Raw genomic sequence first — 26,348 nt, 5'->3', positions numbered from 1 at the left:
GTATCCATCGGACTGTGGAACACAAAACTTACAGTATGGTCACTTCTGCTATAATGCTTCTTTTGAAAATGCAAATTGGGTCCAATTCAATTGATATTTAGGGAACAATTTGCACATAATCCAACATTTGCTTATGCATGATTTCATCTGCGAGAAATACTAGAAGAACCCAGAAAACTATATGCAGCTAAACCAGGCCACATCCTGTTGCCATCAAGCCGACTTCAACGCATAGCAACCCTATAGGACAGAGTAGAACTGCCCCACAGGGTTTCCAAGGCTGTAATCTTTACGGAAGCAGACTGTCACATATTTCTCCCCCAGAGCAGCTGGTAGGTTCGAACTGCTGACCTTTCAGTTAGCATCCAAGTGCTTAGCCACTGCGCCACCAGAGCTCCTTCCAAGCCACGTAGGAATACACAAAACGCACACACCTGAAACGTCTAGGAGCAACCTCAGTTCACCATGTGTTATCAGCTGCACCCATACACATCTGGTGTTACAATTTTCCTTCTAATTTCAAGGAGGCAGAAGGGGCAACCCTTGCAAGACCCACTTCCACAAGCAAACTTCAGGTTGTTTTCAAGGCAGAGGCCCATTTTTATGGTAGTGGTTATAAATTTCTTAACCATTAACATGTGTAAAGCTATGCTACCATTTTTATTAGGCTCCTGTTTTTGTTTCTATGTCTCACTAATGAAGTGTTTGAGTGTTGTGCTCCTAACGCTTTTTATTCTCATAAACCCTGTGGTTTTTATTGCATGATTTTGTACAGTGCAATGATTTTTAGGAATGCATGTGTTTTGTTATTTAACTGTATTTAAATGTTTCAATAACCCAGGTAACTGAGGCCTGGGTAATGAATGCCTATCATCAGGATCACAAATAACCACACACTTGCTGCGTGAACTTTATTACAGAGCACATGGATCCAACTAAAGTATCAACACTGACACCTAGTGGCAATGTATACTAATTGCAGGTAAAATACAGGAAAAAAATGGTGTATTAAAAATAAAAATTTCAAATGTTATAGGGTGAATGAAGCCTTTACAAAAGCCAAGCCAAATATATCCCCTCTCCTTTAGGCATATTTGTATACCTTCAGCTTCCTGGCCTTTTTACTAAAAGAAGTTTTGGTCTCTAGAGTCAAACAGCCTCCTAGAAGGAGTTACACTGACCTGTCATTGAATTCTCTGAGGTGCACAGCTGCTCTCTCAGCTTCTCCACGTCATCAGGATGCACCTGTTCATAGAGGGTGCTTCCAAACCACTCTGACTGGGGCTGGTTCAGAACGGGCGTGACAGAGTCAGATACGTAAATCACTCGTCCTGTCTCAGCTGCCACAACAAACAGAAATCCATCAGCTGCTTCAAGGATGAGATGCTTCAGTTCCTGGGAAGAAAAGATTATGATAAGGACACAGCACTGACAAAGCCCAATTAAACTTTCTTATTAGCAACCCTCAACTTTTATTCAGACACTTGTTCTGGTACACAAATAGTGTTAGAAACTCTGTCTGCTTTTTTACTAGTAGATAAGCTATAAAAATACACAAAGCTTGCACCATCCTTAAAATACAGGCATTCTAAACACTGTTGTTGCTGTTAGCCCTGTCTTAACTAGCCCTCTCAGGAAGAAAGGGAATTTCCTGCCCAGAGGAATGGAAGAGCAAAGAGTGATTACCAGAAGATTTTGGGCTGTCAGAGGTGTGAACAGCCTCATTCAAATATTTAAACCACAGTCATGCCTCTAGAGCAGAAGCACCCAGGACACAGTGCTTGGCACAAAAGGTGCTCAATGGAAGGAAGAGAAGGAATATGTGAAAATGTGAAGAGAGAAGGACAGGGACCATGTGTTTCCCTACCCACTGCTTGCCACAATGACAGTGCACGCTGTTCCTCTTCTCTGCCTGTCCTTTCTAAGCTGAATGCTGGCACTGGTGATAAGCATATCAGCTTACATCTGCATGTCTGTCAGAATTCCAGAACTCTGACAACCATCATCTCACCAGAGTCTCAGGATAACCCTTGGAGGCAGAGGGAATAAAGCATGGCCCGAATCAGTTTACAGTGAGTACAGAGGTTAGGAGCACCACCCCTGGGGTCACTCTGACTCACCAGGGTCATGAGTGGCACTGAAGGCAGGAAAGAAGCTGCTTGGGGTCCATGAATGGATCGCAGGAAGTCTTGCATCATCCCGAGAGGGACGGGAATGGGGTAAAATCAACTTTGTTAAAATGATAGGCTTTATCTTTGCAGAGCCTGAAGGCAGCTCAAGTTTAGCTACCCATGTCATTCTCCCAAAGCTAAACAGCTCCTTCCTGCTGAATGAAATGGGCTCTGTTCCTGCAGGAGCTGTTGAAGTAACTATTGCCCAGTGTTGGGAGTCCACAGCCACCCTCCATCCACCTCACACACGGCTCAGCACCAAAGAACAAAGGTATACTTCCAGGTCAGCAATCAGTAAACATTTTTTGCTGTGAATCCTTTGTTCAAATGTAATCTTATGTAGAAGCCCCACTGGAAAAGAGATTAAAGCCCAGCTAAGTGGAGGTAAAATGTGTGTAGTCTAGAGTGTCTAGCCCTGCCCTAAATCCCAGTTCCCAAGGGGGCGCCAAGGTCCCATAGGTAAGAAAATGTTGATCAGCTGGTAAACAGAACCTGGGGAGCTTTTTAAGTGTCTCTAAGCACTTGGCCAGGTGGAAATTCTAACATCCTCTGGCTGGGAAACTAGCGTGGAAGCCGATTACACGAGCTTTTTTAAGGAAAAGTTTGTTTTGCTCATTTCTCTTGCATTGCCTTCTGCTGTTCTGTGTCTTAGACCTGTTCTGAGTTCAGAGGGCTGATTGTATTTTTATTTTCAGTATTGGGAAGATCTTCCCAACAGTAAGGGCTGCAAAACTGGACGAGGATTCCTGTGGAGGCAGGGAATTCTCTGTCATAGAGGAGAGTAAGTGGAGGCTGCACAGCTTCACTGAGGTTTTCATATTTTCTTCCAATTGACAAATAACTATTTGTGGAAAGGCCATATGGGACAGGGCCCCACCCTCACCACAAACCCCTCTTTCTACCAGCCACCTCCCCGATTTTCATCTTCTGGGAGTGTGCCCCTCATTACCAAGATCCTGCACCCAGAACCCAGAACCAGCCTTGCCTCTATTCTCCAGTGTAATAAACAGTAAAGGTTAAGAGCATGGAGTTTGGAGTAAAAGAGACTCATCCATGGTTCTTCCACTTAGCTGTGCAGTTGTGGGCAAGTTACTTAACCTTCTCAGCTTCTGTTTGTTCATGCACGTTTTTTTTCAGTGAGTTTGTGGGAGGTTAAATGAGATCCTTCATGAAAAGGACTTAGTAAGGGCCAGGCACACAGTAAGTGCTCAATAAATGTAATTGTTATTGTCATTATTCAAGTCACTGAGAGAAATATGGGCAGGACCCATATGATCTAGACAACTGCTTTCTCTTTCCATTCCACTTTCATAATCCTTAGTTCCTTAGAGATAAAGAGATTAATTTCAGTATTGACTAGCAAGATCTTTGTAAGGTTTAAAAAAAAATAGAGAAAAAGCCTTTACTAACCCTGGCAGTTCACAGGCGCTTCATAAATTTGTACCTGGCTACCTAGCAGTTATTCAGCCTGTTCATATACTTCAAGCCCCATGTTAAACATCCTGCACTCACAGACTTCCTGATTCTTCATCACTACTACAAGAGATGGGGGCTATCATTGCATTTGTTTTTACAGAGGGGGAAGTGAGGCTTGAAGCCCATGCCCTTAACCACCGAGCTCACTGTCCTTCCAGGAGCAGACACGACTACCACCGCTGTACTTCCCAACACCTGCAAGGTGGAGTATCACAGGGCCATTGTGTCATTAAAGAAGGGACCAAGGATGTAAACTACTTGGCAAAATGTCTGCCACAAAACTAGTATCAGTACCAGCTTCCACGGAGTCAACTCTGACTCATGACGACCCCATGTGTGTAAGAGTAGAACTGTGTTCCATAGGGTTTCAAGCGCTGAATTTTTTCAGAAGTAGATCGCCTTTCCTCTGAGGCACCTCTGGGTAGACTCGAACTTCCAACCTTTTGATTAGCAGCTAAGTACATTAACTGTCTGCACCACCTCAGGACTCCCTGCCTGAGAACCAGGAGTAACCAGTGCTACTCCTCTTTCCGGGTTCTTTTTCTAAACCTAACTCTCACACGTGAACACAGGTTCTCAGCTCCAGCAGAGTAAGTGACTATCTCTCCACCATGCCTTTTCCGTTTCTGCCTCCGATGCTCCGTTGCCCTTATGGAGAACCCCCCTTGCTCCCTTCTTTCTGTCCACACTGTGTTACTCCTTCAGACGCCGCTAATGCTGTCTTTCCTCTGAGAAGTCCTCCTTGATACCAGACCATTCCGCTCCCTTTCATTCTGGCCACACACTCTGTGCCTCACTAAATACTCCGTTGCCTTTAGGTGTGCCCCCTACGTAATTCTGCACAGCCATATCCCTGGATTTTTGCCCCCACTATATAAAAATTCAAAGATACTGAATATACCGTGGATTGCCAGAAGAACAAACAAATCTGTCTTGGAAGAAGTACAACCAGCATACTCCTTAGAAGCAACGATGGTCAGACTGTCTCATATACTTTGGGCATATTATCAGGAGGGATCAGTCCCTGGAGAAGGACATCATGCTTGGCAAAGTAGAGGGTCAGCAAAAAAGAGGAAGACCCTCAACAAGATGGACTGACACAGTGGCTACAACAAAGGGCTAAAGCATAACAACGATGTTGAGGATGGTGCAGGACCAGGCAGCGTTTTGTTCTGTTGTACACAGGGTTGCTATGAGTCAGAATCGACTCGACAGCACCTAACAACGGCCGCATACAAATGCCTGCTAAGTGTTGGCTATTATTATTCTCGTTTCTATTATTATTACGACTGCTGCCATTCCTCTCACCTGTTCATGATCAGCACTAGTCCAGTGCATAAGGACTGTACTTTTTACTGACTTTTTCCGGTGTCCTATGGCATGATGCTAAGCACACTGTTCAGATGCTCAATATTTTTTTTTTTTTTTTGAGTGATGCCTCATTAGGTATAAATGGGAAAAATAAAATCAGGAGACACAAAGATCTGACAAACATTCTCTTGAAGGGGGCTTCTCAGTGAAGATTAGAAAGAGAATTTCCTCAAACTTTAACCCCATTTCCCCATACACTTTAGTTCGTCTTGGCGACACTGTTATTCTCCCCACCTTCCAACGATGACATTATCTGGGAGGAAGGATGAGTGACGAACAGGGTACCTGCTCCGTCAGGAACGAAGGCTTGTATGCGCCATCCGTAGACTTGTTCCCTGTGCCCCTCATGGACTTCATGTGCGAGACGGCCATGCGGAGGATAGTGAGCTTGTCCGGCTTCCGGGCCAGCGCGCTGCACGTGGGGACCATGTCGGAAAGCTCTGTGATGTACTGGGTCATCTTGTTCCGCCTGCGCCTTTCAATCTCACTGTGATTCTCTCTTCCCAGAAAGCACAAGATTGGGGGCGGGGGAGGGAAGAGAGAAGTATCAGACTAGAGTTTACTGTCTAATGGGTTAGAACAGCACACTGCTAACACCAAGTGACCAAGAAACAGGGACCAACTCGCGACAGCTGGGTGCCCTGAACAGATACTGGGCAGAGCAGCTCTTCAGGTGACTCAGCAAGTTAGGTTTCTGTGGGTGGCAAGCAAAGGCTTCTATAATTCCTCCATCTCAATCTCTAAATATTTATTGAAATCTCCTAATTGTTCCAATGAACCTATGTGCTTTTGAATGAGCATAAAGAATTAAAACATTATACTTCAGCAGTCTAAAATTAACCCAACATGTTTTCCATGTGCCACATGAATCCCTACGTGGGTGTGCACACATACATATATATACGCACACACACGCGTGCATGCATACATACATACATACACACACTGAATGTAGTTACTGCCTGCTTGAATATGTGGTGTACATTGACCCTATAATAAGAAGCATCATAGAGCCTTGCTATTCTTGTGTCACTAAGCAGACTGTAATGCCACAAATTTACTTCACATAAAGTTATGAACATGCCTTTGTTCTAAGCCCAACACATTTTCTGCAGCATAGTAACAGAACAGGTGCACTCTTGGCTTATGAAACAACAAAGAGCCAATTTGAGGGAAGGAAAAAAACCACTGCAAGGAATTACGGAAATCAATCTCTGTGATGTGTTAAGATGAAAAACTGGCAGAAGGCATGGTAGAATGTTTCCATCTCGGGTTATTACCTTTAGGCTTGTACAGAGAGTAACAGCTGACCCAGTTCAACAGCACTAGGGCAAAGCTATTACTTGGGATAAAAGAATGATAAAAGCACACCCTGTGTCTGTTGTAGGATTTAGGGTTTCATCGGTGCTCAAAGAATGCGAGCCATACTACTAGCGAGAAAGGAACGAGCTCAGGCAAGGCTGCCTCCAACAATGCACATGTTAATTCGGCTTAACACCTCATCCTCCCGCATCTGGGGAGCAGACTTGCCAGTCATGCCTAATTACATGAAGGCACACATGCTAAGGCCCTCTGTGAACATGAAAACCTTCAGGGGAAGTAAGATTGGGGTTGTGGTCACTGTGGGGAGCTGACCTAGGCCATCGAATGAGCACCTTCTATACAAGAGCACTGAGCCAGGCACCTGAGGGGAGGAGGGTGGCAGAGGCAACAAGTAATGCCTAATTCCTCTCCTTCAGCAGTAGGGGTTCAAGTAAGAAAATAAAACATATCCCTGGCACAGTAGAAACGAAAGACAGAATATGATTAAATCCTCCAAGGAAGTGGACTGCAGGTCTAGTTGCCTTTATGAACTACTACCTCCTTTGCCATGAGACCAGAAGAAATGGATGGTGCCTGGATACCACTGCTGAACATTTTGATTAAGGACCCAATAGATGGATCCTGATCAAAAGGAGGAAAATCGTGGAACAGAACTTCAAATTCACATGGAAACCAGACTTACTGGATCCATGGAGACTGGGGGACCCCTGAATCTTCTGCCCCGAAATAATCTTTAAACCTTGAATCAAAATTATCCCATGATGCCATTGTTAAACTAAGCAACAGTTTAGCTCAGTTAACAAAGAATGTTTGCCTTGAACATTGCGCTTTTATAAAGAAGTATCTATATGAGTTCAAACTGACAACAGTTAATCTAAAGCACAGATGAGAACTTTAAGGGGCGGAGAGTCTAAATTAATGATGATGAAACAATACAGTAGAGACACTGAGAACGGTGACGGAATGTGATGTAATGTCACTGAACCGTGTGTGTAGAAACTGTGGATGGATGGATGTTTGGTTGCGTATATTGCCACCAAGAATAAATAAATTAATTAAAAAAGGATATGATTAAATGGTCCGAAAAGCACACAGAAAGTAAACACCACCCGCCATAAGAGATAAGGGGAAGAAGTGGTCCTGGGTGGGGGTACAGGGGCTGAAGAGGCAAAGGAGCAGGGAGAACCTAAAGGAAGTATCTTCTGGGAAGAGGAACAGTATGAGCAAAGGGAGGCCTGGAAGCAAGCCTCTGAGGGCAGTGAAGAGACAGGCCCACGTGGAGGGCGGGCAGAGGCTTGGAGGTGATGCTTGTTGTCAGATCACAAAGAGACAGCTGTGATGGTGACCAGGCTGACAACAGGGCCCTGATCTTCCCAGCGCCTGTGGCTGGCTTCTGGGGAGGGGTTTGGAGGTGGGTGAGTCTTGTTTGATGGCAGAGGCCTGGAGGCTTAGCCCAGCAAGGAGAGTCCTGAGGATAGTCCTCCTGCCCTAGCCACAGTGATACCCCTCAGGACTGACTCACTGGCCTAAAGAGACATACAGGAAATAGCAGAGATGCTACTGCTCCACAGGGCAAAGACACCAGCTTTCAGGTAACTGGGCATGGCTGTTTACTGGGGGAGAACGACCATAACCAGAGAAAACCAAAAAACCAAACCAAACCCGTTAGTGTTGAGCTGATTCCGATTCATAGCGATCCTAAAGGACTGAGTAGAACTGCTCCGTAGGGTTTCCAAAGAGGGCCTCGTGGATTCCAACTGCTGACCTTTTGGTTAGCAGCCATAGCACTTAACCACTATGCTACCAGGGTTTCCAACCAGAGAAAGGCGTGAGCAATTACAGAGAGGGTGGGACAGTGATGACAAACGGCGGATTTCGTTCAGGATTCCTGGATTCCATGGCAGATGCAGGAATCCTTTCCCAGGAGAGGCAGATGAGCTCCTTGCCTCTCTCTCCACAATTCCACAGGCAGGTAAGTAAACGGTGGCAGCACACCCTGAATCAGGTCTGTCATCAGGGACTCCCGCACCTATCACTATAATAACCTGTCACAGAAGGCGGCATCAGGAAAGGCCTGAGTGAGCTCTCTGAGGTGAGTGCCCCCCCTCGCTGCCTGCACCGCATCAGGCAGACCAGGTAGGGTGAAGGTATGCATAAAATGCTGGGCTGCTCAAGTGCTCACTTGTGGACACTCATCACGCAGGGGTAGAAGCTTGCGTCTCCACCCCACCACCCTGCCCACTCCTCCTGCCCAGAACACTGGAGGACAGGCTTTCCTCTCAACTCCTGCTCCAAGCAACTGCCTTAGGCCGCTCCCTCCCACCACCTGGAGTCTGAATTCCTCAGCCTTTTAGGATCTTCCTAATCAGGCCCCACCTACTTCCTCCCACTAGATTCCAACAAACATTCAGCTACTCAACTCCTCCCAGCATCACAAGAATACCCTGTCCACTCCTACTTATCTTCACTTCAACCTCCTCGCCCCCCTCAAAGGAAAAAAAAAAAAAAACCAAACCAGTAGCGACCCTACAGGACAGGGTAGAACTTCCCCCTAGGGTTTCCAAGGAGTGGCTAGTGGATTCCAACTGCTGACCTTTTGGTTAGCAGCCGAGCTCTTAACCACCACGCCACAAGGGCTCCAATCTTCATTTTAGCACTCTCCAAATTGCCTTTTCTCCTCAAACTTATCTTTGTGTCAAATCTCTTGTAAATATCTCTGGAGTCTCTTCCACCTTCTCCACACCCCTGCCCACTGTAGCTGTCACCACACTGCACCTCACTGCTCATGGCCACCTGCAGTCACCTGTCTCCAGGCCCATCTCCCTCCAGGTCAGTCTTCATGTTGTAGCTACACTAGTGTCTCTAAAAATGCAAATCCGACCCTTGCCTTAAAGTGCGTCCTTCAATGGCACCCCAACCCTACAGAGGCAGGTTCAAACCTCTCAGCTACTTAACCACGGCAACCGCTCCAGGACTGGGCCAGAAGCAAACCTGCTTTTGATCCTACTTTCCAAGAGAGCTTGTACCATATTGACACAGACAGTCTTGTTTTATAAACATTTCTGGGGAAAAACATCTTTGTGAGGTTCTTAAACAGAAATCTAAAGCAATTTCCTCACAGTGACAGTGCTCGATGAACCCCACTTAGGGGATGCGGGGCATGAAGACGATGATGGTAGAGGAGCTGTTTAAAACCCGACTGGGTTCACTAACCAGGCCATTTTATGAACCAGGACTGAAGTGTTAGCGGCAGAACGTCAAAATGACAGACAGCTGCCAGTTATCTAGCAACAAGATTTGATAAACAAGGTACCGCAGCTGTTGAGCTTATAAAATATGCGGCTTTGTGTGTCTGTCTAGAGAGAGACACTGATTGATTGACTCATTTTGAAGACTTCATGGGGATGGGGGGAGGGGGAAAAAAGTCTTGATAAAATTGGACATCATTCCAGGACAAGGTGTGCTGGGCCAAGGCCATCTCCTTCACAGGTGAGGGGGATCTAGGGTCTGCTTGGAGGAGCTGCAGGGGTTGGGTGTGGGGAGCTGTGAGTTGCCTGAGCCCTACACACTTGCTGGGAGCTGAGCAGCATCAATAAAGAAATAGCCCCTATAGGGAGCAGGCCCAGGGGCTCTCCAGGAAAGACCCCTGGGGAGGCAGGCGGAGCCCTCAGCTTCAAAGAAGCCTCTGCTGGCCCAGGAGGACCCAGATTCAGGCCTCGGGACAGAACTGTGGAAATTAAGGGTAAAGAAAGAAGAGGTGCAACTGCCCGCTGACTTTGCTTTCTTTTCTAAGTCTCTCCAAAGCGGACCTCCTCAGTTTCACCAGAACAGTGAGGTATAAGTCTGTCTTGATTAAAAAGAAAAAAAGAGTTTCACAAAATCTCAAGAAAGATCATCCTTAACCTCTGCTGGTGGCCGTAGGTTCCCCCATCTCCTCTGGGAAGGGAACCACAGACCCGGCACAGGCAGACTGAGTGAGACGGCTCCATGCTGGGGGACTGTCTGCTCGCTGCAGACCCAAGACTCCTGGGGCACCGCAGGATCCGGGAGGCACTATGCTGTGTGCTGGGGGTGGGCTGTAGACAGACAGACAGCTCACAGACAAGCAGGGGAACAAAGAGTGAGCAAGGCGTGACACACTGATGCCCCCACTGTCCCCACTGTACTAAATGCTCTAGAGGATGAGTGGTGTGAGGGGGACATGGGGAAGCAGGGAGACGTCCCTGGAGGATGGTGTTTAAGCCGAGACCCAAGCAGAAGTCTCAGGGAAACAGCCAGGAATGCAACGGTCCTGAGACACTGAACAGTCCGCCACAGGCTTAGGCAGGAGGAGGCACACAGCAATCATAAGTATTTTTTGTTGTGTCTCCTTGCTGATGTCAAGGGTACTGGCTGTGTGCACCTGCAGGCAGCAGTCATCAACACCGTACACCATCAGAGACAAATCCAGGTCCTATGTGTAGCCTGGCTGCCTACACTGTTATGGTCCAAATCTGAAAAGCCAGCAGCACTTGAAACAGTATTACTGCTGACTTAGCAGCCAGCGGGGGCAGGGGCTGTTTGCAGAGTGGCCCTGCTGCATTTAGCATTGATACCTCGCTTCTCTACAACAGTTCAGCTTCCACTTCTACCTCCCGATACGCACGCCACCTGTTGGACCACTGCGGTTTCAAGGACAGACCCACGGCAAACCAGCCCAATGGCTCTCCCTCCACTTGGATACGCTCACGAAGCAGCAGGTTTGGGGACAAGCCCCGCGTGGGGTGAGCTGCGTGCTCACTACCCCAGATGGCGTTAGGACTGGAGGACTGGTCGCCAGGAGCTTTTTCCTTCTCGTAACTCACACAGCAGTCACCTCTGCTCTTGGACAATTCACCCAGCTGTGCCTGACCTGAATGACTGGATAAACGGACAAGGCTTCTTGCGTGCAATTCCTGATTTGGTAAAGGGCTTCACGACTTCTTATGCAAAAGAAGCCTTAATCCCTTTCTCACCCTACTGCCCTTTGCAGAGGCGCAGGCCACGTGGCCTGCAGAGTTAGGCTGGGGGAACCATCCAGACCAAGAGTGACAGCTACAAGAGTCCTTGGGGGGCTACAAGAGTCCTTCTCCAGCTGTCAGCAGCCTCTGGTGCGGTTCTGCATGCAAGGCGGCCCTGGCCCTCCCTGACACTCAGGATGGAAGAGCAAATCTTTCAGTGCTTTTGGGGAATGTCCCTCAAGTCCTGGCCAGCTGTTCTTGGGCAGCAGGTCAGGGTGTTGTGATAGCATGCCAGGCAGAGCAAAGCCATCCTGTGGAGCCCCAGATTGAGGAGACCCCCAGACGCATGTCCAGTTCAGCAGCTTCTCTGGCTTCTGAGTCTTCTCCAGAAAGGGCAAAGGGTGTTCTCTCTTTGGGAAGAAGGCAGGTACCCGCTTCCCAGAAGCTAACCAGGGCATGGTTTCCTGCCATGCCTAGGCTGAAAACAAGGCTCACCCTAAACTTAGGGAGAAGGAGTGTGAGGAAGCCCAGATCCTCCAAAGATGGGTCCCAGACCTAGGGTATCTGATAATGCCTGTCCCCAGTGGGACACACATCCTCCATGTTTATATGGCACCTTGCTGCTCATCAAGTCATTGCACAGGTATCACTACATTAGATCCTCACAACCACTCTGTAAAGAAATATCTCCTCTCTTTACGGATGAAGAACCTGCGGCTCAGAGAGGCACAATCACTCATCTAAGGTCACGCAGCTTGTTGTAAGTGGCCAAGCCAGGACACGAACCAGTACTACTCAATACCTGTTGTGTCTCTCTCACTGTCTTTCCTCAGCAGAGTGCTAACTGGTCCTAGATTCAGAGCTAGAACACCCAGGGAGCCTGAGAGGCAAAAGTATTTAAGACCTAAAACACCAAAACCAAACCCGTTACTGTAGAGTTGATTCAAGTAGAACTGCTCCATAGGGTTTTCTTGGCTGTGATCTTAACAGATGCAGATCACCAGGCCTTTCTTGCATAGTGCTCCTGGATGGGTTTGAACTGCCAACCTTTAAGTTAGTAACTGAGCACTGAACTGTTTGCACCACCCAGGGACCCAGGACTAGAGGGGAAGAAAATGCCTGGCAGTTTCCAAAAAGACACAGTTCAGGACTACTTAGAAATCTAGAAATGATTTCCTCCCCTCTCTCCAAAAAGCCCCAGTGTTATCCAGGAAACCCTGGTGGCATAGTGGTTAAGAGTTCAGCTGCTAACCAAAAGGTTGGCAGTTTGAATCTACCAGGTGCTCCTTGGAAACCCTATGGGGCAGTTCTACTCTGTCCTATAGGGTCGCTATGAGTCAGAATTGACTCAACAGCAATGGGTTTGGGGTTGTTTTTTTGGTTTTTTTTTTGGTATCATTTCAAAGCAAGGTTAATCTTGTGAGGAGAAAAATGGAAGGTGGGTAGAGTAGTTGAATAAGGTAAAAATGCATCAAAAATGATGCAGGTCCTCTGACCAGGATCACAACAGAGGGTTCTGGACAGAGCTGGAAAAGGATGTAGAGCATAATTCTAACTCACAAAAAAAAGACCAGATTTACTGGCCTAAAGGAGACTGGAGAAACCCCGAGAGTATGGCCCCCAGACACCCTTTTAGCTCAGTGGTGAAGTTACCTCCGAGGTTCACTGTTCAACCTCGGAGTGGACAGTCCCGTAAAACCAAATGAGACTAACGAGGTACAGGAGTCCAGTGACAAGGGCCAGAAGGCAGAAGGGGACAAGGAAGCTGGTGATGGGGAACCCAAGGTTGAGTAAGGATATTGTTGATGTGTTGTGAGATTGTTAACCATTGTCATAGGGCAACAGTTGAAGTAACTGTTAAATGAGAAACTATTTTGTTCTGTAAACCTTCATCTTAAGTGAGAATAACAGCACAATTGGAAGAGCGTAGTCAATGTCACTGAACTGTGTATGTAGAAATTGTTGAAATGGTGTATCTTTGGCTATGTGTATTTTCACCAAAAAATAAAAGCTGACAAGTTAGAGGGTTGATATGTTGTGGGGTTGTTAACCAATGTCATAAAACAACATGTGTACTACTGTTTCATGAGAAACTATTTGTTCTGTAAGCCTTCACCTGAAGTACAATTAAAAAAAAAAAAAAAATGAAGCAGGTCAATTATTACGAGGGACAACACATCTCGTATAAAGAATCAACTGATCCATGTCAGCATGATGTCAGACAACTGGTTCGATCTGACAAACAGTTCATTAAGACGTGTTCTAGCCCTAACAGACATATGAGGAAATGCTCAGGATCATTAGCCATTAGAGAAATGCAAATCAAAACTACAATGAGATACCATCTCACCCCAACGAGGCTAGTTTTAATCCAAAAAACACATAATAATAAATGTTGGAGAGGTTGCGGAGAGACTGGAACACTTATACACTGTTGGTGGGAATGTAAAATAGAACAACCACTTTGGCAATCAATTTGGTGCTTCCTTAAAAAGCTAGAAATAGAAGTATCATACGATCCAGCAATTCCACTCCTTGGAATATATCCTAGAGAAGTAAGAGCCATCACACGAATAGATATATGCATACCCATGTTCATTGCAGCACTGTTCACAAGAGGAAAAAGATGGAAACAACCTAGGTGTCCATTAACAGACAAACAGATTAAACAAATTATGGTACATTCACACAATGGAACACTACGCAATGATAAAGAACAAGGATGAATCTGTGAAACATCTCGTAACATGGATGAAATCTGGAACGCATTATGCTGAGTGAATTCAGTCAGTCACAAAAGGGCAAACATTGTATAAGAGCACTATTATAAGAACTCAAGAAAAGGTTTAAACACAGAAGAAAACATTCTTTGATGGTTATGAGGGTGGGGAGGGAGGGAGACGGGTATTCACTAACTAGATAGTAGACAAGAATTATCTTAGGTGAAGGGAAGGACAACACACACCACAGGAAGTCAGCACAACTGGACTAAACCAGTTTCCTGAATGTAACCAAACACTTTGAGGGACAGATTTAGCAGGGGCGGGGGTCTGGGGACCATGGTTTCAGAGGACATCTAGGTCAACTGGCATAACAAAGTTTATTAAGAAAATGTCCTGCATCCCATTTTGGTGAGTGTTGTCTGGGGTCTTAAAAGCTAGTGAGTGGCCATCTAAGGATGCACCCATTGGTCCTAACCTACCTGAAGCAAAGGATAATGAAGAACACCAAAGACACAAGGAAAATATTAGCCCAAGAGACGGAAAGGACCACATAAACCAGAGACTCCATCAGCCTGAGACCAGAAGAACTAGATGGTGCCCGGCTACCACCAATGACCGCCCTGACAGGGAATACAACAGAGATTCCCTGAAGGAGCAGGAGAAAAGTAGGGTGCAGAACTCAAATTCTAATAGAAAGACTTAATGTTTTAACTGAGACCGGAGGGACCCTGGAAGACATGGCCCCTGGACTCTCTGTTAGCCCAAAACTAACACCATTCCAGAGGCCAACTCTTCAGACAAGGATTAGACTGGACTATGGGACATAAAATGATACTCATGAAGAGTGTGCTTCTTAGCTCAAGTAGATACATGAGACTAAATGGACAGCTCCTGTCCGGAGGTGAGATGAGAAGGAAGAGAGGGTCGGGGCTGGTTGAATGGACACAGGAAACCCAGGGAGGAAAGGAGGAGTGTGCTGTCACAGTATTGGGAGAGCAACTAGGGTCACATAACAATGTGTGTATAAATTTTTATACGAGAAACTAATTTGAATTGTAAACTTTCACTTAAAGTACAACAAAGAATTTGTTCTAGCCCTAACCCTAACCCTAGCGCTAACCCTAATCCTAACCCACTAAAACAACACGAACTTTTCAAACTAAGCTCCCTAGTTACTTGGCTGCTCATGGGCTACACCTTGCCAAGTTCTACCCAATTCATCTGCCACACTTTCCTGGTTAATAATAACGGAGGATGTCGAGGCTGGGAGAAAGTATGGAAAGTTCAGAAATGCTCGGGTGTTTACTCTGCAAAATCAGAAACGCCTGGCAGAGACGCCTCCTGCTTTGAACAGAAGAGTGACAACATCTGGTGAAACAAAAAGGGCAATCCTTGCTCCCACCTGGCCATCCTCTCTGCATCAGAAGTACTCTGAGCATCTTCCCACCTAGAAACGAAATAACCAGCTCTCTAAGCTAAGATGCAGAGACTAAGAATTCTGGGAAATGGCAATCCTCTTCTTTTTCTGTCGGGGACAGATCTCTGCAGAACACGCCTACCTTGCACAGTTCTCCTTATCAACAGCGTTTTGATCATCATACCTAAAAACAAAACAGAGCAGTAAGTTCAGACCAAAAGATTAAAGCTAAAATAGCATCATGACATACAAAGCCAAAAAAAAAAAAAAAAGCATGCAAGCATAAACCACACAAACCACACAAACCACAAGGAAAGGATCAGACTGGGCATGGTGATGGTGAAAACTAAAAGGTCAATTTTGCTGAGACTTTTCCAATTATCGTGAATATTTTTACTTTTAGATAACTTTAAAGGTTCACTGGCTTAAGAAAAAAAAAACAACCATTGCTGTCGACTCTGACTCATGGTAACCCCATGTGTTACAGAGTATAACTGTGCTCCATAGGGTTTTTGCCAGGCTTTTCTCTAGTGCCGTTGGGTGGGTTCGAACCATTAACCTTTAGGTTAGTAGTTGAGGGCAAATCATTAACTCCTATAAAAGATAAGGAATACTTTTGGACTGGTGCCTTTGTGGGCTATAACCTCACCAGGAAACAGGCAAGTGAGCCACACAGCTAATGGGGCCTCAGGCAGATCACTTAGAGCTGTTCTTCCAAGGGTGAAGGAGAGGCTAATAAACCCATCAACCAAGGCTAACTGGCCCTGGACTCAGAGCTAGGATGCCCAGTCAGCCTGGGAGGCAAACATATTTAAGGCGTATGGGGGAAGAAAATGCCCTTCTCTCTCAGAAGGCCCCAAGCACTGGAGCCAAATCTGTGGTAACAGATATGAGAATTCCTTGCATGGTCTTTTGGGTCTTTTGGAAGGGGTACAGAGAGAGTCAGAACACAGCAAAAATCAGGTTGATAATGTGCAGCGAAGATAACTAAAGGTTTGGGAGTGAATGCCTGGTTGTTCCTAAATTATAAATCTCACATTAAAAAATATTTTAATGAGTCATGTTTCCATTCTTCTGTTTTAATGGAGAATATTACAGACACGCACATACATGCATACATATATGTAAGTCACATGAAGAGTATGGTGTGTAATCTTCAACTCTGTAGATGACAGCTCTGGGAGGTCAGCTGTCCCAACTATGAAACATATTCAAGACGCCACTACCCACTGGTGGCAGCTGACCCCAAATGCAAGCACAGAAGAGATCCTGGTACTCCCTAGAAAACTTATCTACCCAGAGGGCTGTGAAAGCAGGCGCATGCGCCTGAACTGCTCTGCATGTGGAACCGGTCTGTGGGGTTACAGGCTCTGCTGGGCGGGATGAGTGCTACCTGACCCTCCAGGTACACCAGGGCCATCTACCAGGGATGAGATTAGAAAGGCCTTGTTTTGACGGCCTTCAAGGAGGTGCGGCCCCACTGCCAGCTGTCGGGGAAGTTTGTCTGCCCAGGACCGCTTTCTGGTGCGTAATCAGAGTTCCCCGAGATGGAGAGTTCACCATCGCCCACTGTAGGATAGGTGATAAATGGCCTTCAAGCTGAGTGGTCTCAAACGGAGGCTGCTTTCTCCAGGCCCAGCCTGGGAAGAAAGGCCAGCTCTGCAGCCCCACTTCTTACTGCCTCTTTGGCAAAAAGACCCTCCTCTGTAGCTCACATGTCCATCACCTCTAGCCTCGAGGCTCCTTATCATGTCATCCATTGGCTGCCGACAAAGAGAGGGGGCCTCCACCCCAGCACCTTCAACAGCTTCATGGGTGAGGCGGCACATAGCCCACCCTTCTGTCTCTTTTAGTCCCTTTTCCAATGCCTTCCCCTCCTCCCCATGACCTCAGTCAACCTCTGCCATGGTTGCAACTTTTCACTATTTGCCCACAACTTCCTACTTTTCTAGCTCTCTAAGACTCGCACAAAATTAGAACTACTCTTTGACAACGTTCCAAGTTTCAGTCTCTGGCCTCCTCCGCTTTCTCCTGGCTCCTGGCCTTACTCTATTCCCTCTGCAGGTGGACCTACAGCTTGGCCTCTTCCAGTGCCCTCCATCAGCTCCTACCTGCCTCAGCCTGTGTGCACGTGTGTGTGCGTGTCTGTGGCTGATGGAGGCATGCAGTACGGCAGCAGGCAGCTTCACGTCTACTATTTTGTTTAATCTGAGGCCGGGTGTGATGGGCCTGGCTGTGACAAGGTAGCAAACTGGCCACGACTTACTCCTATGTGACTGTGACCACTTGTCTCAAATCAAAAACTGAGACATGAGACCTAATGATAGGCAGGGCATTTGAATTTGGGTCCCCCTGGAGACCCAACGGAAGCTGGCTGAACAGACATCAGGGGACAGAAATCATGGCACTGCACCAGGCTGGTACTGAGTCATCAACTGCATTGGGTGCTGGCACACATCTCAGCCATTATTTCCACCAGGGCCTCACCTGAGGGGCTTTCTTGACTGATTGTAACAGGAGAGACCCCAGGGCATGTCATGCACAAAGCACACTCTCCCCCCGCTTCCCTGGGTGGCAGCCACAGCCACTGGCAAGGAGGGAGGGGTGGGGGTAGACAGTTGCCTCCTCCAACTCTAAGCAGCTCCAGTGTGCCCATCAGCTGGTGGGCCCATCGCTATCCAACTGTGATAGAGCAACGCGGCCTCTGGAGTCCTGCAAACTCAACCCTATAAATAACAACGTATGGTGGAAACATAGCCCATCTTCCTCTCTTATTTTCAACATGTTGGGGAGAGGACACGGTTCACAGAAGCCTAGGTTTGAACCCTGACTATGTGTAAGCCGACTCACTGACAGGCTTATGAGATAGTTGCCCTGGGTCTAGGGTTTCTGCTTCTTAATGACTGGGCCTAACACAATGAGCTCTTTGAATCACTGCAATGTTATTTCATCACTGACACTGATCTTCAATGTCAAACAAATGTGCCTCCTCATCGCACTTCCTCTTTATGTTCTGAGACCCCAGGAATCATCATTTCCGGGGGTTAACATGGTATGGAATGTTATCAGAAGGGAAATTTTGATACAAGAGGAATCAAAAGTCATTGTTTCTTTATGAAGGGAGGCTGTGTAAGGCAAGCGTACACTAGGACTGGGAGATATGTATCCACATTTCCGAGGCTAGCTCAGTTTCAGGAAAAAAGCGCTCCCTGCTATTAAAAATGTATCCTAAGAAATGGGTAGACATGCAAGCTGGGTTCTGTCTGCACCAAGGGCAAAACAATACAAGCTTTTGTCATTGAAACTCACGTCTTGTTTTGATTAGAAACTCCAGGGTCGTTAGAGATCAAAATGTTCTCAATCTCCTATCTCCTCTTTCACCCAAAGCTGAGGCCAGGTGCCACTGGCAAAAGGAAAATTTGCCAGGGAGGAGAGCTTATCTAATGACAAGGAATTTACTACGGGCCTGGAGACTGGGAATCCTTGTAAAGTAATAAGGTGAATGTTCCTCCTGGATTTACGGGAATGCGTGTTTAATTCACAGCCACCCATGGATAAAAGGAACCCTAACCAAAACCAAAGTATTGCTGGTTATGTTGTTGATCAGCGGGTCCCGGGCTTGATGTGGCCATTCACTCTTCTAAACACTTGTTAAAAACAACCGAGGCTGTCAGTGTAAATTGTGGACCATGCAGACAGGAGAAAAGACACCATCACCTGTGGCAGGTTTTCAAGTTCATTGACAATCAAGAATTCAGGAAGGCTTAGATGATGGAATGAATGTCAAGGTAGGCCCTTACATAAGTGAACTGAATGCAGCTGGGAATTTGCTAGACCTGACTGGATGATTTGCGCATTCCTGCCAATATTGCCAAACTTCTTACCAAAACAAAAGAGCCATGCGGATGAGTCCACCTTATCCCATATGTATGTCATGTATACGACACCACAGGCACCCTGATTCAGCATCCTTTCTATGAGGTGGTCTGTACTCAGGACAGCCTCACAGAGCCCAGCTAAAGCTGCTGTCATGGGGCCAGTTTAGGAACTCAAAATCAAGTTTTATGTCCTGCATTCAGAGCAGGGCCACCCAGGTTTCTCATAATTCTCCTTATTTTCCACGGTGTAAAATGAGGCCTTATCTTGATAGTTTTTTCTAAACTTGAACTCTAGGTCTGTCTTTTAAATATGAATCCATTAAAATCAGAAGTCACTGTTTAATTTAAAAAGTAAACAGAGTTAAGAACTTATTATTTAACTTTTGATAATCTAGACTGGGATATTGCAGGGTTGTTCACAGCTAGCTGTCATTGGACCAAATAGTGACACAGAATGAGGGACAAGTAAGAGGGTCAAACTTTAGACAATGGCTTTTAAAATGACAAAGGGCATTCAATCCCAGTACATTTCAAAAAGGTGATTGCTGGCTATTGGCTTCTTTAAGGAAAATAAGGTCAACTCACCTTGAAAATTTGCTGGGACCTTCACCATCTTCATCATCAAAGTCCATTCTGAAAAATCAAGATCACAAGTGAGCACTGATTATAGGCAGAACATTGTAACTGGTAACATGGGCTGCTGGCACATGGTGGGCTTTATTCAACCAGATTGCTGTCCAACAGTCCCAACCCTTGGCAGTGCTAAACAAAATGTCTCCATGTAGTCATTTAATGGGTTCAGGACAGGAAGAGGCAAAAGGAAAGGTTTTCAGTATAAGAACCATTAATTCTATGGCTGGGAACTTTTGCAAAAGTGTTTAAATATCAACTCATCCCCCCAAGGACCCTATACAGGATGCCAATGGATTGCTTAGGCTGTGCTGGAAAGTCGACATTCCATATCTCCCATCATCTTAGGGGGATACCTGCTCTCCTCCACATCATTTACTCCACATTGAGCTTCCTTTTTTTGTTACTTTATTCTATGGTATATTAATAGACTACAAAATCTCAAGGAATTTTGAAGACAGGAAGTTTTGAGGGTGATAAAGGAAGAATGAGGAAAAGAAGACATTACATAAATGGTTGTTGAGGGAAAATGGTTGTCTGGGACACAAACTACTCAAACTGGCTGTCTGCTTATTGAAATGCACCAAATAATGATTCAGATTCCTACCTTACTGGGCCTCTAAACATAAACATAAACCAAAAAGTCTACATAGATACTTGTTTAATTAATATCCCAAGCATCCCTTCTCAAAAAACCAAGCCTCTCTTAACGTCAATTAATATTGCCTGTGCAGATGTGAGGGCAGAGATGGGGCTGACCTGGTATAAAGTGTACCCAGAGTCACTGGGGAACAAAATGAGAAGTAATGCAGATGTCTTGGCTCTCCTGGACATCCAGGGTGAGTGAGGTTCCTGGGGAAAGAATGCCTCACAGCCCCCACATTCGCCTTCTTACTCTTGGTGGGACTGGAAGGATGGGGTGAAACACAGTTCTCACAGAGTTCAAGCAGAAGGGAAGCCAGTCTTCCCGGCAGCCAGAAGGAGAAGCTCCTTGTCTGAGCAGCTTGGTATAAGAACAGAGTGTGTGCTGCTGGCCTCAAAGAGAGGGTACCACCCTACCCCAGGCTTTAAGGGCAAGTCTTCAACAGTGGGTAACCTACGAAGGGACAGGATACCTAGGCCACCAGGAAACAGCCAGCTTGTGAACAAAGAGCCATCCCTGCAACAAGCACACCCAAGAGGCCCCTAACGAGACAAATCAGCTTCTCCAGGCTTTTGAGGAACTTGTGGGACTGGGATCAGATGGGGCAAAGGAGTACTTTTTTTCTTCTTAAAAATATCTTTTGTTTGCTTTTGTTTTGTTTTATGTGCAGTGTGGCCAGAGTTCTAATCTGGGCATCACCTTGCTCAGGATGACCTGAAGGGGTTCCCTGCCAAGGTGGACACAACCTCAGACACAAAGGTTGCACTAGCTGCTAAGGAAAGAATAAAAGGAATTAGAGAAAATGACACTAACTTAACAAAAATACCTATGCACAAAGACAAGTGGGGTGGGGAAGAAAAACAATGAGAAAGGGAAAGAACAGTTAAAAGACCATATACACACCACTAGGGCAAAAGACACGTCCTCCCCACAATGCAGTTTGTGAAGCCAGACACCAGCAGCCGTGGCAGAGTTGTCTATGTGTGAACAAACAGGGGCTGAATACATAACTTTCTAAATGAAGCAGTGCTGTCAATATTCTGCATAACTACTAAGCCATCACCTCATCCTTCCTGAAAATTACATTAGGAAGCTACCACCAAAAATAGTGCTACCAAAGCCTTTTGGTATTCTGCTGAGCCGCGGAGCCACACTGCCACCCAGTGTTCATTATGGGAAATAGCGGTTTTGCGGCCAACATGAAGATTTCTTAACATCCTTGTGCTGTCAAAAACAATTCAGGGTTAAGAAAAAGAAATCACGTTTTCAAACTTCCAATGAATTCATGCTGCATTTAACAAAACCTCAGGTGGGTGTGAGATGTGGATTTATCTCCAAAATGCATTTTAGCTCAAACTGATGTGAGTGTGATAACTAGGCGTCAATCGGCAAGATGCAATTTATTAGTCGGCCCTCTTCCTCCTCAGCCTGCACAGTCTTTTGGGTTTTAGGGTGTCAAACCGTCCAGGTTTTTCCAGGACTGAGGGGATTCCCAGGATACAGGGCTCCAGTGCTAAAACTGCAATGGTTGGTCACCTGGTTATAGCAAAGACAGCTCTGTTTTTTACCAGGATCCTCCAGGAACAGAATAAGGGAGACGTGGGCCATGTGGTCAAGGGCCCCAGCTTAGTCCAGGTCAGCTGAGGCTCCATCACACAGAGGGTATAAGGCAGGGATAAACAGCCTTGCTCTGAGGCCAAAGTTCTCTGAAATCTGCAGGGACGTTGGGAACCAGGATTCGTCTACGAAAAATCAGGGACCAAGAAACCGTACCTCCCCACCTCTGCATGTATGTGATCACTCGTGTACCACAAATAGATTTAGTAATTCAGAAAAGCATAAAGTAGGGTAGAACCCAAGAGTTAAATCAGGACACAAACGATTGCTCAAATCCTCAGGATAACTCACCTGTCCCCAACACAATCTCCCCTCTCATACAGGAGAGGAAGCGTACAGAACACAGAAAAACGCAACTCCCGGTGGCACAAAGGACCTTTCAGAGCAACGCTTGCCCAGACGCTGGCTTTGTGTCTCCTGCCACCGCTTTCATTTCTCCACTTTAAATACAACCACGATCAGCCATGCTTCTTTCTTTTGCTATAAAAAGCCTAAGTAAATCATCCTTCGCTTTATGTCTTTTATGTATCTCTATTATAATAAAGTATCTGGGTAATAAGAAAGAGAGATCAAAATATGACTTTAAGTCCTATTGTATTCACTTTAAGGAATTCAGTACAATGAGTGGATGATATAAGAGCTCTCCAAAGGTGGGGTGAGAATGCTTTCTGCCTCATTTTCCTGTTAACGAGCATGAGTTCTCACGTTGATAAAAGGCTGTGAAAGGCATTTCTGAGCTTGCACTAATCAGGAGTGAGCAATGTGAACCTTCCTACCAGTGGCTGTGCACTAATAACAATGCACCATCAAATACAACTCATGAAGGAGAAGACACTTACACTCTCATCAGAAAGGACAAAAGGCCCTGGCGGCGGGGCCAGGTGGAAGGAGCGACCCTGGGCCAGCCTGAAGCTTCTGCCAACCAAAGGGGAAGTGGCACAGGTGCTGCCAACAGTCCTCCTCAGAGCCCTGCCAGGGGCTACCTGGCTCTGGTGAATCTGACTTCTATCAGGGTCTCCTTTGTACTTAGGCAGTGAAATGTTTAGGTCATGGTCAAAGACATGTTATCAAGAGGTTCTAGAACAGCACTGGCCTCCAGCACAGAATTTCAGCAAAACATGTAAAAATGTCAGACGCATGAATTCCTTTGGAAACAACAGTGTAAAAATGGAGAGTTCTTTGCGTAGACACGGAGGATAAATCCTTTGTAAGTCATGGGGCCCAGCAAAAAGAACCAGGGCTGGCTTGCTCCCTCCCTTGAAGTGGAAAAGGGAGCAGGCACGTGGACCCCACAACTGAGGATGTTGTTGTTATTATTATTGTCTAGGACAAGTATCCTAGAAAAGAGCACGCTGGTTGATTTGCCTTCAAGGAGATCAAAGCGTCGGGATCCTTGGGACGGTGCCCGTGCCCTCACTTTCGGGTGGTGTGTCATCAGTGGCTGTTCATTCTCTTTTATCTCTATTTCTTCTCTTGATGTTTTACTTCCTATAAGTGGACCTGGACTCTGAGCTCTGCCTCCAATGCCATGGGGTTTGTGGGTATGGGCGTGTGGGGTGGGGTGTGTGTGTGAGAGAGAGAGAGGAAGACAGAAGTAACACATCCATGTGTTTCTAACAGGTCTTTCATCAGCTCCAGGAACAATCAGAAATCAGGGTCTGAACGCCAGGCCAGGGTCAGAAACACCAAGGTTCAAAGAAGGAAGGAGCCTCAGCTCACTTGGCCCAGGCCCTTGCAGAGCACAGACCCAACACACCTGCTGCAGGAGGGGTGGAGGAGCTCCGGCAGGAACTGGAAGACAAGCACCCAGTGCAGAGAGGGTTCCTTGTCCTGGGAATACTGGGCTGGGCCTGGGTATCTGTGCAGCACTTGGCCCTGACCCAGCCCACCCAACCTCATCAAAGACTCCTGTGTTGGCCTCATCTTAAAAAGAACTTGGGCTAGCAATGGGCCTTTGTCCCCAGGGAATGAAAGTCAGAGTACACATACACTAATTTTAAAAGACGTGAAATTTTTTTTAAAACCAGTTAAGTTGCTATGTTGACAGCACATGCCTTGTTCCTTTAGCGACTCAGATTCCCAAGTTTCTGCGCCTTGTTAGCAAGAGTAGCTAGTTAAAATAGGATGGCTGTGTTTGAAGGAAGCCCCAGAGGCCAGCCGCATCATTTCTTACAAAGTTAATTTGAGTTTTGCCCCAGGCACCCACACAGCTCCTTATAGCTCAGCTCACTCTGTTGGAAAGACTATGGCAGCTGCAGAGAGAGACCTGGCCGCATCAGCTCCACGCCCGTGAATCAGGGCATCTCTGGTCAAACCACTGAGCCCAGTTTCTCAGGATTTTTTAACCCTCTCAATAATCGTAAAAATCTTGCGTCCTCCTTTAATAACTGTACTACCCAAACAGGCTTTTTACAATCTACATTATAATGAATATGCATTTTCAAACTACCCCCACTCTATCCCAGATTTTGACAGAGAGCTGTCCTCACTGCCCTTAAGAATCTCATTGCTTTGGAGGAAATTCTCAGGTTTAAAACGACCATTAAAACATGGACCCACGCTGGCCTTGGTGTAATGTGACAGTGGCAATGCTGAGGAGCCATGTGTGATCAGAAATTGCATTCAAAGTAAAAATGGATTCCAATTCCTGAGAAACCTTGTTGATCAGATATTGCATTGAAAATAAAATTGATTCAATGGGGAAACGAAGTTAGGTGATACAGTGGGTCTGAAACAGTCAGTTATGTTTTCCTATAGGGATATTGTTTGTTCTTCAGATCTATGTACAGCTACAAACAGATACCTCATAAGGAGATGGGGTTTTTGGTTCCATCTGCTAAGACTGATGATCTTTCTGGTCCTATTAGGACCAGCACAGTCAACAGTATTTATCACTATTACCTACGTACCTTAAAAGCAGCATGCAATGCAAGCCGCCTGGCCTTTACGTGCTGGGCTTTACCTGGTTCTTTAGAAAGGAGTTCCTGCAAACCACCTACCAAAGACGGGCAGCCTGAGGAAAGGACGAGAAGGTACCAGGGTGGATCCATCCTCTGCAGCCCCAGGGGCTGGAGCTCTGCTGGGCAGTGCTGCTCTCTGGCTTGTTGGGGGTGGGCAGGGATAATGGGTGAGACCCCTCCCTGCAGAAAGATGGTCTGAGCAAGGCCCGGCAGGATCACAAAGCAAATTCTCACCACAAGGACAAGCAAACAGAAGTCCCCAGCTGGGTGCCGAGGCCCAAAACACTTAAGAGGCAAATCATGTGCGTATTTAGGGATCTTGCAAAATCTAAACAGGATGGAAACTGCTGAGCTTTACAGGACGGGGAGAAACAATATTTTCCTAACAATATTTTCCTTATGTGTTGCTCAACACGTCCTGGAAACACTGAGGTTGCTTACCCAGAACGCCGCTTTCCTCCACGCGCAGGCATGGCCCCCGCCATCCTCACCTGTCCAGTGGCCGCCATGGGGGCAACGGGCAACGTCACCGATCCAGGTATGTCTGAAGCCATTTCTGGAATTCAGCAAACATGAGAGGTTTTATCAATGCCAGAAAAGCCTAGTAATAAATCAGATGGTTGCCGTGCAGTACCAAAAGCACCACCTGGGAGGAAAGCCCGAGGACCGGGTCCTGGGGGCCACTCTGCCCATCACCCTCTCTCTGGGTTCTGTCTTTCTTCCCTGGAAAACAATGTCTCTGGGCCAAAAAAAAAAAAAAAAAAACTAGTTGCCATGGAATTGATTCCGACTCATGGTGACCCCATGTATGTCAGAGTAGAACTGCACGGCATAGGGTTTTCAAGGCTAGGACCTATTGGAAGCAGATTGCCAGGCCTTTTTTCTGAGGCACCTGAGTGGATCTGAACCTCCAACCTTTTGGCTGGTAACTGAGCACTTAACCATTTGCACTGTCCGGGGACTCCTGTCTTCAGGGAGTACTCCTATATTTAGTGCTTGAAACAGTGACTAAAAAGAACGCAGTTTAGCAGCCTTCATAAGGAACTTGTGTCTCCTATTCACCTGGAGAGAGGTAAGACATCCAGGAATCCAAGCAGCATGACCAAAGCCTGAGAGGAAAGAGCTAGTGCTGGTTCCTATCAGTGACCCAGATGGAGCAC

At 46.4% G+C, this 26,348-nt stretch overlaps 1 protein-coding gene across 3 annotated transcripts in view; it reads right to left on the bottom strand.

Annotated features, from left to right (window-relative positions):
• The window catches only part of ARNT2 (aryl hydrocarbon receptor nuclear translocator 2), a 166,573-nt gene that overhangs the window by 128,621 nt on the left and 11,604 nt on the right, over positions 1-26,348 (bottom strand). For 2 of the 3 annotated variants that reach the window (XM_023741689.1, XM_012558800.1), the window contains exons 1-4: positions 25,630-25,743; positions 19,924-19,971; positions 5,304-5,517; positions 1,182-1,395 (exon numbers count right to left, since the gene is read on the bottom strand). In XM_023741689.1, the coding sequence (XP_023597457.1) occupies positions 1,182-1,395; positions 5,304-5,517; positions 19,924-19,971; positions 25,630-25,742 (589 nt within the window). In that variant the 5' untranslated portion in view covers position 25,743. Of the gene's footprint in view, positions 1-1,181; positions 1,396-5,303; positions 5,518-19,923; positions 19,972-25,629; positions 25,745-26,348 lie in introns of those variants that run through there. The other variant, XM_004387497.1, reaches the window with a different exon arrangement.

Source organism: Trichechus manatus, unplaced genomic scaffold (genome assembly GCF_000243295.1).
Source record: "Trichechus manatus latirostris isolate Lorelei unplaced genomic scaffold, TriManLat1.0 scaffold00186, whole genome shotgun sequence".
NCBI lineage: Eukaryota > Metazoa > Chordata > Mammalia > Sirenia > Trichechidae > Trichechus > Trichechus manatus.
This window is presented reverse-complemented; position numbering and strand designations above follow the sequence as displayed.